The sequence below is a fragment of the Hippoglossus hippoglossus genome, chromosome 16 (genome assembly GCF_009819705.1).
Source record: "Hippoglossus hippoglossus isolate fHipHip1 chromosome 16, fHipHip1.pri, whole genome shotgun sequence".
NCBI lineage: Eukaryota > Metazoa > Chordata > Actinopteri > Pleuronectiformes > Pleuronectidae > Hippoglossus > Hippoglossus hippoglossus.
In genome coordinates, this window is record NC_047166.1 from 26,674,468 (window position 1) to 26,689,541 (window position 15,074).

Below are 15,074 nucleotides of genomic sequence, written 5' to 3' on the forward strand. Positions count from 1 at the left end.
TGCCTTTTAATGGCTTCAGTTTTTAATGGATATTGCTGTTGGCAGGGCCTGTAGTCAGTTTAAGGCGTTAATAACTACGGGTTCAGCAGTTTCTATTAAGCCAACGTCATGTTTGCCTTGAGCCCAAAGTGTCTTAGGGATTTCCTGTAGGGCGGAGATGTTCACAACATCTATTTGAGATAAAAAAGGATTAGTCGACGACATTAAAGGTACCAGATGAACAGTTCTCTGCGTGTGTGCTGTAACAGAATTTTTTTTTTTTTTTATATGCATACAGTTGGGCGGAATATAGTACAGATACATCCTATGTATTTTTCCAATCAGTGACATTTTTTAATTGTTTAGCAAAGAGACCTAGGTCTTTTCATTTTTGTTTTTCACCTTAAGCAAGTGAGATGTGTGGGCTGGAGTCTGAGACTTGAAACATTTCAGACGTTTTTTCTGATAAGCTAATTAAACCCACACACTGATCAGTGTCCAAGCATAAATGTGTTATCAAAAGTTTATCATTTTTGCATTCATCTCTAAACCATTGTTTTTCATATGTGATATCAGGACCCATATGAGCATGTGATGTACAATGCAGAGAGTCCTCTGCATTGCCTCCACCTTTTTTTTTTATTTCAGGCACTGTTCTTTCTATCGTTAGTAATAACACCACTGCTGTGGCCACCAAACAATCTCTTTGTTCAACTCCACCTCACAAAAATAAACACCTTGATGTCTGTGTCAGAAAGTTACACATCTCTTGACACAACGATTCACGGTAGATACCCATTGGTCAGCAGGACAATTTAATATGCATGAGGTGCTTTGCATTGACCATTAATGGTTGAATGTGGACGTCTAGATGGCAGCCTTTGAGGCAGATTCCCGTACGCACAATTCCAGGTGGAGTGTGATTTATAAAGGGAAAATTGCTTTTAAAACATAAAAATGCTTTTATTGCTTTATAAAACGGTCTTATTTCTTATTTTTCTTACGCCATTTTCGGCTTTTGTTCGCACATAGACTTTTAGTATGAATCCTACGCACTGCAGCATCTGCTCCGTGGAACAGATGCATTGAAACTGTGCTGAAAAATAATTTTCTCTTCTTTTTTCTGCTATGAACTGTGCATGGAACACAGAAAAAGAAGAAGAGCCCCTCTGAACAGCGGCGGTTCCGCGGCCATTCTGCAGCCTGTGTGCCCCGGGCAACAGTGTTTAAATAAGAGACGTACACTCACCGGCCACTTTATTAGGCACACCTGTTCAATTGCTTGTTAACACAAATACCTAATAACATGGCAGCAACTCAATGCATTTAGCCATCTAGACGTGGTGAAGATGACTTGCTGAAGTTCAAACCGAGCATCAGAATGGGGAAGAAAGGGGGGATATTTTCTTGGCACACTTTGGGCCCCTTAGTACCAATTGAGCATCGTTTAAACGCCACGCCTTATAATAATCCAAAGCCTTTCGTTGCCAGCCACTATCGAAATGCTCCTTTCAGGTTAAAGCGCACTACTACTACACACCCCTGGCTTTCTTAATCTGTTCCAGGCTATTATGGCCTGCAGGACAACATTGTCTGGTGTGTGTGTGCCCAACCCAACCCCCACACTACAATACCCTTCACTGTCATCCCGGTGTTTCCATCACTTGTTGCCTTGCTCCTTTATTCTTATTTGAAGCACTTGTCTGGTGTTGGGACTGCTGTTGTCTGTTCAAAATTTTGCTTAGATTTTTTTCAGACATTTGCTAATAACATGTCAACAACCAGCAACTATAGTAAAGTTGCTCTTAAGTGGACAGCAAGTGCTTCTATTTTTCAGAGTCACTGTCCTGGAAGAATAGTCCTCCTAATGACCCAACAAATCAATCTGGTTGAAGAGACTGAGAGAGTCAGTCCTTATGGCATGGTGGTAAACGGGGGTGGGGTTGACAGGGTTGTCTAGATGCTATCCTGTTTGTCTGGCTCTTATAGGACATGTTGAGGCAGCCATGCGTCCGCCAGCTCAGTGACTGGATGAATGCTGCTCTTCTCTCAGAATCAGGAACCAACACAAATACATGTTAGGTTTAATAAATAAAGACCTGTGATTGACGCAACATGAGAATGACACTAGTTTAAAAGCAAATGTGTGTGTGAACAAGCAGGCCTGTAACCTAACAGTACAGGAACCAGTTTGTGTCTCAAAAGTCCACGGCTTATGTGTCGCGGTTGCGTCTGGACGGCCTTTCTCCATGTCTGTTGCAGAGTTTGTAAAGTTTTGTAACTTTACTTCTGTTTTGTGTGACTTTTTTTGTTTATGTACTAAATTTTTCATGACACAATTAACACTATAACACATGTAAATCACAAAATCAGTATTCTATTTTAATTTAGTGCAAGCTGTATGTTAAATTGTATGCTCTCTGCCTGCACATGACTGTTTTGGTCCAATCAAGATTGAGTGATCATTCCTGCGGTAAAAGTTAAGTTGTGCACTCAAGATGGATGACAGCCCTGAGATTGCAGAACCCCCAGGCACATTTAACTCAGAAGTATTGGAAGACCCTACCCCCACCAAAAAAAGGAGAAAAAAAGAAAATTAACTTTCTTTGCTAAATACATTTGTGCTTTCTGTCTTTAAACTTAAAAGTAATTATGATTTGAGATTCATTGAGTATTTTGGCCACATTGCAAAGCCCCAACAGTGAATGAGTGGAACAGTAATTGAAACATAATATTTTTTCTTTACCCTTTATAGGCATTTTGTTTGTGTGGTATTATGTACGAATGACCTTTAGTATGGCTGCTTTCAAATCAGAATTTTCCAAAGCAAACTTCCATCAAAGGTAGATTAGACTAGGTTTGTAGTTACTAGCCTGCATTGCTGTGATCCTTTTAAGTTCCCTGGGAAAGTCAGTGGATGGGAGCATTTTAAACAAAATAGTAGTTTTTGGCCATCAGTGCTGTCATTAAAGATAACCTTTTACTTGCCAATTTAATGTTTTAATACACAGAGGTCACCAACCCGTCGATCCACAGGTCGCTATTGCGCCGCAGACCAGCTGTGTGTGGCGGTTGTCTGTTGTCTGCTACTGGCAACAGAGCTGCTGGCATATCTACTGCATTTCCTTGAATGCAAGTGCATTGAATATTGTGCATTGAATAGATAAAGTTGCATAACTGCCTTTCTTTGTGTATATTTATGCTCGTACATTGAGTTGATAGATCTCGGTTAACATTTGGAATTACAAAGTGCCCTTGGGCTTAAAGGCTGGTTACCACTGCTTTACACATACCCCCATGTAAGTCAAACGTAACTTTATGTAAACAATAACACTTTTAAGGACAGACTTCCTGGTTCAGCTTTGAACTGCTTTACTTTTGATACATGTGCACACACTGTTTCTTTTTAATAAAAGGATACATTATTAGACTTCACAATAATGTTAATCAGGTAGTGTAATGGCGCATTATAATATTTTGCGTTTCTTGCCTAGTTGAATTTGTTGTGGCAATCACGGCATGAAAAGCCAAATTTTCACCCCTGCAAACACCTGTAAACTCGCCTAATTCCTGGCAGTTAGTGCCCGTTTACAGGATGCGAATTCTGCGTTCGCCCGTGACACAAATTGGCAGAAACATACCCCTGGTAGTGCAGTGGGGGGAGTCTGCCGGGGGGTTGCGGGGCGAAGGTGTGATCGAATTAGCATATGAATCGCAGCGAAATCGCTTGTGAGAACTTATCTCATTTCACCATTGGATAAACCACAGACCTTTGAAACGAAAAGTCACTTGTGATTGGCTGGTAGATCTGTTGCTATTGGTCATGTTACCACCTGACTCAAGGCTGGCAACAAAAAGGGAGATCACACACAGATCGACCAGTCAAAAGTAGTTTATTCAACTGAACTCAAACATCATATTTCCTAACTTTTGAGGTGTGTAAGTATGAAGGGCATCAGTGGTGTCAGAAGTGTGTGGATGAGTGAGAATATCGTGTGATGCGTGTTTGTTAGTGCAGCAAACCAAACAAAGGATCCAGGTTCAGGCTGGTGCAGCAGGCCCTGCTGAGAGAGAGAGCGACACTCCCAGAAGAGCAGACTTGTATGCATTCTGGGAAGGCCCACCCAGATGGGCAGGTAGGTGGCTGTAGCTCCACCCACCAGCACAGAGCAAGGCACACCGGCAGGCAGAATGAGAGGGTCGTCACAGTCACCCTGGGTCATTATAATACACAGGTGGGTAATCCCCTCCCACACGATATTACTACTAATAATAATGAATATACAGTTATTATTACTAATAATTTATTTATTAATATGAATTATTAGTAAGCCTTTACCTAAAGCACTGCAGTTGCTGAAGACTACATTTATTCATGTGATGCTTGATGTTATATTGTAGAGGGAAAAAAACATATAAAAGGTATATGTTGAGTCAAAGCTTTATTTACATACAGTACAAATATTATAAAAACACAACTGGCCTAGCCAGTGAAAAACTAATCAGGTGAAGCTTGAAATGTCTCTTTTCCGCCTCTGGGTCATAACTTCTTTGTGGGACTCTGTCTGAATCTGCTCCAGTGTGTAGACGTCTGTGGTGTGTAGCTGTGAGATTCAGTGTAGCTTCTGGTCTTCTTTAAAGTGTGGCACACAGGTCGGTGAGCTCCTGGCTGTGGAAGGATGGATCCATGTCATCTGTCCCGCTTCAATCAGCTGTAAACACAATCGGTACAATCGGCACAGTTCAATGACCACATACACCTATACATGTAACTGAAAAATTATCTAATGAATCTAATTCCCTCTTTCTTCTCTGTCAACTCCTGAACTTCTCAATGCTGCTGCAAGAGCTGCAAGGTCCGGTTGGATGTATGGGAAGTTCCTTCATACTGGCTCATAGTACGTCTTAGTACGTCTTAGTACGTCATAGTACGTCATAGTACAGGCAGCTGGAAAACAACATGAGTAACATGAGTATATTATTAATAAACAGAAATAGCCTCGCTACATCACCGTTGGAAGATCCACAGTAAAAAAACACAATTACTAAACAGTTACTAACATACAATGGCGTCATTTTCCACACTGCAAATCCGGAATTGCAGCGAGAGTCTCGGCCTAATGTGCAGTGACTGCCTCGTTGTGATCTAAGAGTTACTTAGTTAGCTTAGCAGTTAGCAATGGCTTCTCTCTTTAGCTTAGCTCTTACATGTGAAAGCCATAGACCCATAGACCTCGGAGCAAGGGGATCAACTGCCAAGCTTCTCAGGCTTGTAAAACTGCCCGAAACTGGAACCCCACGTCAATTCCCGGCAGTTCCTGGCAGTTTTCTGTGCTGCCTTTAGATTCCTGTGAACAGTCGTTAACCTGAACTTCCACAGAAATTTACAGGGGCACTAACTGACACAAATTCTTCTTTTCATGTAGTGGTTGTTGTGGATGTAGGAATGAAATGCTCGTAATGACCAGCGGCCAAGGACAAGTTTCGGGCAGTTTTACAAGCCTGAGAAGCTTGGCATGAAGGTGAGGAGGAGAATTTTAAATTTTATTCTAGATTTAAAGATTTAGATTTAAGAAGCTAATACAGGAGATGGTCTCGTTTCTTGGTTTTTGTCTGGACACGTGCTGCAGCATTTTGGAAAAGCTACAGAGTCTTTAACGACTAACTGCTGGAGCCTGATAATAAGGAATTACAATAATCAAGTCTGGATGTAATAAAGGCGGTGACTGTTTTTTATGCATCTTTTTGAGACAGGACATGTCTGATTTTTTAGATGTTACGTAAGTGAAAGAAGGTAGTACTAGAAATTTGTTTTAAGTGGGAATCAAAGTGACAGGACATTATTGCATAATTATTACCACCGCAGCTTTTTTTTTTTTTTTACTTCATTGTTGCAGAATATGCAACGCCCAATCTAAATATGAATTCAGCAGGTTATTATAAAGACCATCTCACCAGTGAGTGATTAGAAAAAATTAGAGGAGCGAAATCCCTTGCTTACCAGTAGAGTAGGCTAATGCGCCTTAATGCAGTGACTCTGCCAAGGGGGACCAGGGGGGGCCAACCTGGTACAGTAAAGGTTATAATAATTTTTAGAGTTAAGTTTTAGCACACAAGGTTAAACTGAATGTATGTCAAATCAATGTGGAGAGCACTGACCACTGAATGCTCCAGAGTGCGACCAAAAATCTGTGAAGGTGCACCAAATATTTAGCTAGTTTTGTCTCTGTATTTTAGCGATTCGTGTTGCTTCCTCATCTCATCTCCTCTGCAGAGTTTACACTTACACAGCCCCTGGCTCGCCTGGCCCCCACTCACTTACACACTCGCACACGGACAGAGTCTGTGAGAGTCTCCTGCTGCTGCAGCAATGAATAGAATGAAGAAACTAAAGCATTTTTGGAGCCTGTAAACCTTTTCAAGTGTGGCCCAAATTATTATTATTATTATTATTGTTATTATTAATATGAACCCCAAAAACTAGCATAACAGTCTCCTTTAATATTTTTAATTCTAATTCAAACAGACTGCATCGCAATGCATCTAAGAATTGAGAAATTTTCACACATCTAGTTGATCTTCAGTTGCGAAGTGATGTACCGGTGAAAGTGACAACTGGCAAATTATATAGAGCCACTGGACTTTGTTACGCCTCCATAGAAGCACACATACAGGTGATGAGTCCAGGTACCTCAGGAAAAAAGGAAACTGTTTGTGGACGACGCTGCAATTAAACACAACACTGACTATTATTTTTGAATACATTAATAATAATGCATTTTTTAAAAACATTAAACAGTCCGCTATGCTTTAGCAAATGTGAAAACTGTGTAAACTGGGAGACTTTAGCTTGGTTGTACTCTGTGAAGTGTTTTGGTTTTTCAACTGCACCTGAAGGCAGCACCAAAAACTAAACTTATGGGGTAAATGTCATTTGCATTGTCAACGATGCTTTCTGTCATCTCATTTCCTTTGTAATGCACAGGGGAACAAAGAACAAGAAATGGTGGTGAGAACAACAAGTGGCAACACAATCTGTGAACTTTTGGGGAAACTCTGCCCTCTAAACAGGCTTGTTGTGCAACAGTATTAGTCATCCGTGTGAAACACAGTGGCCACTGAGCAGTACGAGAGCCCGTCTACACACATTCGCCGGTAGTATGCATTAAATTAAGGTTTGAGTCAAAGAATTTGAAGGTATTAATACACTCAGGATTATTGAACTTAGAGAAATGGCACGTCTGTGGTGTACGCGGTATGGAGCGAGCTCATTGGAATTACCTTGTCTAATTTATGGGATAAGATAAGCTAAATAACAGCTACCTGTAACTGGCTTCCTGTGAGCTCTTCCTATAATGGGAACAGCAAGGTTATCGCAAACTAAATAAGCTTGCTCTGGCTGTGTAAGGTCCATTTCACCAGAAAGGTAAACTATTTTGCCGGTACAGCTACTTGTGCCCATAAAGAATCCCTTCATTGCAAGACATTGGACACAATGACTAACATTAGTTAAGGGATGTACGGGTACGGGGGTGTTGGATTGGTACAATCTCTATCCTTAGGTCGGAATTAAAGGCTTGGTACAATTATGTCTTGTCCAGGAAGAATATGTAACTTTAAAGGTTTTTGCCCAAGGTATGCTTTGTATACCTATTTTATATCGAATAGAAGCAGTGTCAGGTATAAGAGTGCATGCAGAATTTAACCATTCACTTTTCGTTTTGCCGTCAGTTTCTGCTAGTCATTTGTATTTGATAACTCAACCCTTGTTGAACGTACCGTTTATAATATGTTAGTCTAAACAGAGCTACCCAGTTGGCCTTTCTAGGTCTATTTTCATAATTGAACGTTCCCATCGCGAATTGTACAACCTCCCCTTTGTCCCCCTTGTAGTTGGGCGTAGTCTGGGTGGCTGATTCTGCGTTTGATGGGGGGGTGTAACATCCCCCATCGTTGACTGCAACCTGATATAGATAGATATAGTAGGCCACCACATGACGCTCCAGTCTGCTCCTGTCAATGGAACTGGTCCAAGCATAGGGATGTTAGAAGAAAAGGGCATATATTGACATCTCCAACAGTTTGAGATATTTCTTTTGTGAGCAAACTCAGACATCATGGTCAGTGCAATATTTTCGTCCTCATGAGGAGGTATACGAGCCAGCAGTCCTCTTAACACCAGGCTTACTTTACAAGCATATACCCAGTCAAATTCAGTTAGGTAAGCAGGTTCGGTGTTGCAGTTTGCAGGCCTACAGCACCAGAGAGGGTATTCCCAGCTCGTGTCATGATCTACACTCAGTGTCACAGAACAGGTTTTGTTAACGTTGCACTCTGTCTAGGATGTCCTGTGGGGGGAATACTGAATAAGGGGTTTGCTGAGTCCTAATGTTTATATTTCACAAATATCCCCCGGGCACGATTCTCTAAGACACTTAAAACTTATAATTCCTTACCTCCAAACTGCTTGGCTAACAGTAATTGACAGATTTGGGCTAACCATTGCAGATAGTGCCGCTAAAGATGGTGTCTGATAAATGTGTCGTTGTGTCTCCTGACACATTTTTCTCCAGTTGGTATAGCCAATATAAGTGGGGACCTCCTGGCACGACTGTTGTTCCCTGCACCAAAATGAGTCTACATTTGAATTGAGCAGTTTGCGTGTCATTACTGTGCATCCACTCTTAGATGTTGCTTTTACATTGCAAGTGATTTGAAGGAGGTGATTTAAAATTTTTACTAGCGCACCATTGTCAAATATATAAACAGTTATTCATATAAATTTGATTGGCTGGGCAGTGGAAAACAATTTTGTCTTCTTGCCATTATCTTTTGGGGCAATGGTGGGGACTCGTAACCTTGGCAGGGTTACGTGGTCGTGATTCGTGGATGTAAAAGAAGATCATTACTATCGCTTGACTTATCCAGACGTCGACTTGAAATGTTGCACTGGAGCGTGCCCAAAGGAAGCGCTCCTGTGCACCGGCGAGAGACTGGAGTGTGGGAAGATCAGCATATGGGTCAAAGTCAACTGGTGTCAAGAGCAGGTGAGCTAGGGGGAAGAATGGACCAGATGATGCTGCAGTTTTTGCTGCTGCAGCCACATTTCCTAAAAAAATAGGATCAGAAGAGGAGGTATGAGCTTCACATTTAACCACAGTAACAGCTTGGGGTAACAAAATAGCATCGAGTAGAGCTGCAACAAGGGTGTGGCGTGCAATGGGTTTACCAGATGATGTCAGGTACCCTCTGTGTTTCCAAAGAGATCCGAAATCATGCACTACGCCAAATGCTGCCTGTGCAGAGGTTTGAAGGAAGTCTGCCACTAACCAGTGTTTCATGTGGTGTAACCACGGACACCCCAAGCTGACAAGTGCCCGTTTCCGGAGCACCAGAAGCTGACCCATCGACAAATAATTCAAGATATGCGTTAAGGAGAGGTGTGCCCAACAGATCAAGCAAGTCAGGTCTCGGCAGGCCCAAAGTCGGGGCTGAGGACGGCGCCGAGGACAGTTGCCGTGTCTCAAGCTCCCCTATATCTCTGCTCTTCTTTCAGTTTTTCTGTTATTTATTCTGCTTTATTCTGCATTGTGCACAATGACCAAGCAAGCCCTATCATGCAATATGATAGACAACAACTTCTGTACATCCGGTCGAAGGTGGAAAACACGCCGGTGTTTACCTGTTGTACCTGGAACAAGGAGGCGTCGAAGGAAACAAGTGTCGCAGGCCAGCATTCTAGTCCGGCTGAGGAAACGTGCAAACTGGCCTGCAGTATTCGAGTATTCTTCTGGCTAATGTTCAGTCTCTGGATAATAAGCTGGACGAACTTCGGAGCACAATGGTTTTTCAACGGGACATTAAGTTTTGTAATGTGATGGTTTTCACAGAGACATGGCTCGACCCCTCGATCCCGGACTCCGCCATTGTTCCCGAGGGGGTCTCCATTCACCGCCAGGACCGGACAACAAACTCGGGGAAGAGCAAGGGGGGAGGTGTCTGCTGCATGGTGAACAATATGTGGTGCTCAGATGTGGAGATTATTTCTTCGGGCTGTTCTCTGGACCTGGAGCACCTCATGATCAGATGCCGAACTATATCCCAAGGGAGTTTACATTGGTCGTTATAACAGCGGTATATATATATTCGACCACATGCCGACACTTATCAGGCCCTGGACGAGCTGCATGCGGTTATCGACAGGACAGAGACCTCACGGCCGGATGCTGCGTTTATTGTGGCTGGTGATTTAAGTCCTTCCAAGATACCATCAACACATCAGCTGTCCTACGCGTGGTGAGAACACACTGGACCATGTTTACACTCCCTTCCGGGATGCATACAGGGCCCTCCATCCCCCCGCCATTCAGCAAATCAGATCACGTCTCAGTTCTGCTGCTGCCTTCCGATAGGCAGAAACTCAAATGTGACAGACCGGTGACTCGGACCATTCAGCGGTGGTTCGACCAATCAGACTTGGCTCTACAGGACTGCTTCAGCACTACGGAGTGGTGTGTGTTCCAGAGCAACAATATCAACACGCGGCCATCTGCTACATCAGCAAATGCATTGATGACGTCGTACCAAGGATTACTGCAAGGACATTCCCAAACCAGAAGCCCTGGATTAATGGTGACGTCCATGCCAAACTTAAAGCACAGACCAACGCCTACAACTCAGGTGATCTGGAGGAGTACAGGAAGTCCAGGTACGCGCTATTAGCAGTGGTAAGAGACAGTACAGGGACAAAGTTGAGTCTCACTACCAGGGCTCCAACACTAGTCACATTTGGACTAGACTTAAAACCATCACAGACTACAAAAGGAAGACCAGCAGTGCTGAGGTGGTGTCTGCATCTCTCCAATATTATCTATCACCATGAAATGCTAGACTTACAATGCCTTTTATGTTCATTATTTCCATGCTCAATAAAATTGTATTTTATCTGTTAAGTGTTTTCTTGTTTGTTTGTATTAATGCATGTAGGTGGGTTTTTGGGGCATTGTCCTGAACCAGGAGGAACCCAGGGCCCACTGCACCAGCGTAAGGTCTGACAATCGCTCTGAGGATTAGATCCCTGTACCTAACAGCAGTCATGGTACCATTGGCTATGACATGGAGGTTTGCCTCCCCAGAACATCACTGATATACCGCCACATCACATGTGCTCTCATGTGTGAAGAAAATGGGGCGCCAGTGGCGGACCTTCCAATTCTGGTGTTCTCTGGCGAATGCCAATCGAGCTGCACAGTGCTGGGCTCTGAGCACAGGTCTGTAATTGTTAGCTGTCTTGCTGCCCTGACTCCTCTCAACTGATACCTACTGTATGCTTTGTCATAAACATTCACACACACTCATACTGTGGTTAAGTGTGGGTGACACTGTTGCTCCCAAGGAACGTAGTGTATTTTTGTGTGTTTGTGTGTTCGTGTGTTCGTGCACACACTATTCACTTGCTCTCCCTCCGTGTCTTCTTCTATCTTGCTCTGTTTCATTGTGTGTGTGTGTGTGTGTGTGTGTGTGTGTGTGTGTGTGTGTGTGTGTGTGTGTGTGTGTGTGTGTGTGTGTGTGTGTGTGTGTGTGTGTGTGTGTGTGTGTGTGTGTGTCTGTGTATGAGTGCTCATTATTCACTTCCTCTCCCTCCTTGTCTCCTTCTATCTTGCTCTATGTGTTTGTGTGTGTGTGTGCCAACCAACCAGGTTGCTGCCATGGTGCCCCAGCAGCTCCGGGCCTCGTTGATCACGAGGCCCAAGAGTTACCATAGCAACGGCAGTGGCAGCAGACAGGGCAGTGTGTGTCTATGTATGTCAAAGGAGGACTCTCTCTCTCTCTCTCTCTCTCTCTCTCTCTCTCCGTGTGTGTGTGTTTGCCGTGTGGTGGGCAGAAGGCAGTGAACTCAGCAGGTCTCTTGCTGGGCTGGAGCTCTCTGGGCAACATGAGAAATATGAACAAGAAGGAGAAAATAATTATTTGTTTATTTAAATTGTTCTATCGCTCATATTTCTTTCAAATTTATAATAATTCAGGTTTGTGGTTTATGGATGTACAACTAAACAAAGAAAGCGACATGTTAAGTGCCCAGCATGCTCTTAGTTATTATGGGGACAATTACATTTTGGCCATTTCGATGAAGATTCTTAAGTCGTGTCCTGTATTCTGTTGTCATATCATGTCCCAGAGTAGCATCTGATCAGGCTGACTGTTGTATTGATCCCAGAAACAGCTGCTTTAGCTCTGGGGCTGTGTGCTGCTTGGTTTCAAGAAGGGATTCATAATAGCTGAAGCTGCTTAGTCTCTTTAGTCTGAGAAAAAAGGCATTTTCTTTTTTACTACTCTGAATTTGCAAGCAGCTTGGGAGACGTTCCCTCCACACTCTGCTCTGCTGTCACCATACATCTGCTTTAAAACCTGACCAATACAATACCTCCTTGTGGTTATGGACAAATAATGCTCATTTTTGCAAGCCAAGCAAGCCATGGCCTTGTTTTCTCTGGGAAGAATCTATCAATCAATCAATCAAATTTTATTTGTATAGCCCATATTCACAAATGACAGTTTGTCTCATAGGGCTTTAACAAGGTGTGACATCCTCTGCCCTTAACCCTCAACAAGAGTAAGGAAAAACTACTAAAAAAACCTTTTAACAGGGTAAAAAGAACGTAGAAACCTCAGAGAGAGCCACATGTGAATCTAAGGTCATGTAAGCTCAGATGTTAGGTGTGTTGCTTTTAGAGGCCCTGGTGTGTGTGCAGTCTCTGTAGTTAACCATTAGCCTGATTTTCATTTCATGGCCAAACATTTTAAGCCAATACGCCGTCATTAGTCACAGAAGTGAGATTTCCCCGTTTCTTGTTGCCAGTAGGAATGAATTTGCTGTAGATTTAACTTGGTCCTACTTATAGAGAGCTAAACACTGAAAAAGTTTTGCTAAGCCAGAATAAAGAGGCAGACGGTAGGGGTGGGCGATATAGCCTCAAAATTATATCACGATATTTAAAGGAAATTCAATATTTATGACGATATAGGAAAAAAAATACTGAACAACGTTTTATCTGTGATTGCAGCTTGCAGGCAGCAGCATATATTAGTCCGAACTAAATTAATGGGCATTTTCCATCCTTCTTTTCCTTCTTGCGACGTTAGCATCAGGTGTCTGGTTGACCTGTTACCAGCCAAGACCTGTGTGGCAGCCTTTTCTCGCTCTAACAGCCGCTGGATCATATATTGTCTTTCTGTGACCAGTTTGTGCTGAGGTAGGACTATTTCCACTTGAGCATTAGAAGCCAGATGCCGCTTCCAGCGGTGAGCAAAGGCAGCCACAATCTTTTTTCCAACTTGCACTGTTTTGTCAATCCTGGGGTCCTTCACACTCCTCTCTGAAGATAAAGAAAGATAGTTAGTCTCTCTCTGTCACACACACACACCCTCCCTCTCTCTCGGTCTCTTGGGGGTTATACGTGGGGGTTATAATAGAGAGGATTGTGATTGGTTCTTACTTGATATTTGAGAAAAGTAACAGACATTTCTCATAAAATACATTACAAGCTTTTTAATGGTAAATTAAACTTACGCATAGCAATATGCAGACGATGGGCAAAGCATGACAGTGTTGTCCAGTTATTTAGAGCGATGGCTTTCAAAACATTCGCACCGCTGCTTGTTCTCTTCCATGAGTTCAGAAACTCCCTTAAACCACTCGCAATATTTTCACCCTTCGTTCCGTGGTTCGGCTAGACCACAGGTCCGTGGTTGAGGCAAAAAACTCCACCAACGATAGTGTAGCTGCTTGTTTGTTGCGGCATGCTTCATACATTGCATGCGAGGATATGTAACCGTATCAGTACTTTACATCCACCGGTTGCTCTTCCTGTCATATGGAGAACCACTAGCGAGAGCAACTAGCGATGCTCGGTTGAGTCGTTTGTCTACTTTTTGGCCACACATCACCAGCTGCTCGTGTCTCCTGCTAGCATGCCTTCACAGCCTGGTTGTACTCGACGGTGTGTTTTCGCTTCAAGTGGTGTTTGCTGTGTTTCCACCTTTAGCAGTAACAGTTTTCTTGGATATCTTTTCAAAACTATTGACACGCTGCTCTCGCTCTCAGACATGTTTGGGCTGGTGATGTTGTTGTGCACACTTCGGATAGTAAATGCGTGTGTCTGTGTGTGTCTAGGCCTCAAGGCAACATAAAAAAAAAGAAAGGTTGGTTTGATTCCCGTATTACAACAAAAACAAAATATAAAAATGTTCAACTGTGACACTCTTTCCAGAAAAGGTTTCACCGTTACTCGAGTTAATACGTAAATGGTAAATGGTCCCTTCCATTTTGAACGGGGAAGACTGGGATCAAACCGCCTATTTTCTGGTTAGAGGATGACTGCTCTAACCCCTGAGCCCAATCAATCAATCAAATTTTATTTGTATTGCCCATAATCACAAATCACAATTTGTCTCATAGGGCATCAAAAAGATAAGAGTATTTACAGCATTGGTTAGAATAAACAGTTTGCAGCATAATGGAAGGAAAATTAATTGATGGATTATTGTCAGTAATGGTTGAGTATCTGATAGACATATTGTATATCAAGCAGTCTTGTTGTAATCATATTCCACGGCCAGCAGCCACCACAATCAGGATCTACCGTCATGATCGGATGCCACTATAGTCCACAATCATGATCCACTGCCGCCATCAGGATCCACCATCATGATCCACTGCCGCCATCAGGATCTGCCATCAGCTGCCACTTCGATCGTGGTCCACTACCACTATCAGATTCCAACACGATTCAGGATCCACCATTATTATCACGATCTGCCAGCACGATACATGATCTGCCATTATTATCACGATCAACCAGCACGATACAGGATCCACCATTACGATCACGATCTCTGATACGCGATCCACCGTCATAATCCACGATGTGGCCGCAGCGGCGGCCTGGATCTGCGGACGATAAGGCAAAGGGACTCCGTAGAAGAAGTCAAGTCAGTAACATGTTTTGATGAGATATTAATTTATTTGTGAGATAAGGAGGTAGAAGAGGAAGGAGAAGCTGGAGAAGCTGGGAAGACAAGCTCCATGTGTCATG

The 15,074-nt window shown here is 43.0% G+C and overlaps 1 protein-coding gene across 3 annotated transcripts in view; it reads left to right on the plus strand.

Moving 5' to 3' along the window:
- The window catches only part of LOC117776873 (low-density lipoprotein receptor class A domain-containing protein 4-like), a 71,099-nt gene that overhangs the window by 36,028 nt on the left and 19,997 nt on the right, over positions 1-15,074 (plus strand). Inside the window, exon 1 of one of the 3 annotated variants that reach the window (XM_034611241.1) lies at positions 10,355-10,687. The exons of the other annotated variants lie outside the window; for them this stretch is intronic. Coding sequence (XP_034467132.1) covers positions 10,552-10,687 — 136 coding nt within the window. The 5' untranslated portion in view covers positions 10,355-10,551. Of the gene's footprint in view, positions 1-10,354; positions 10,688-15,074 lie in introns of those variants that run through there. 3 annotated transcript variants of the gene reach the window in all.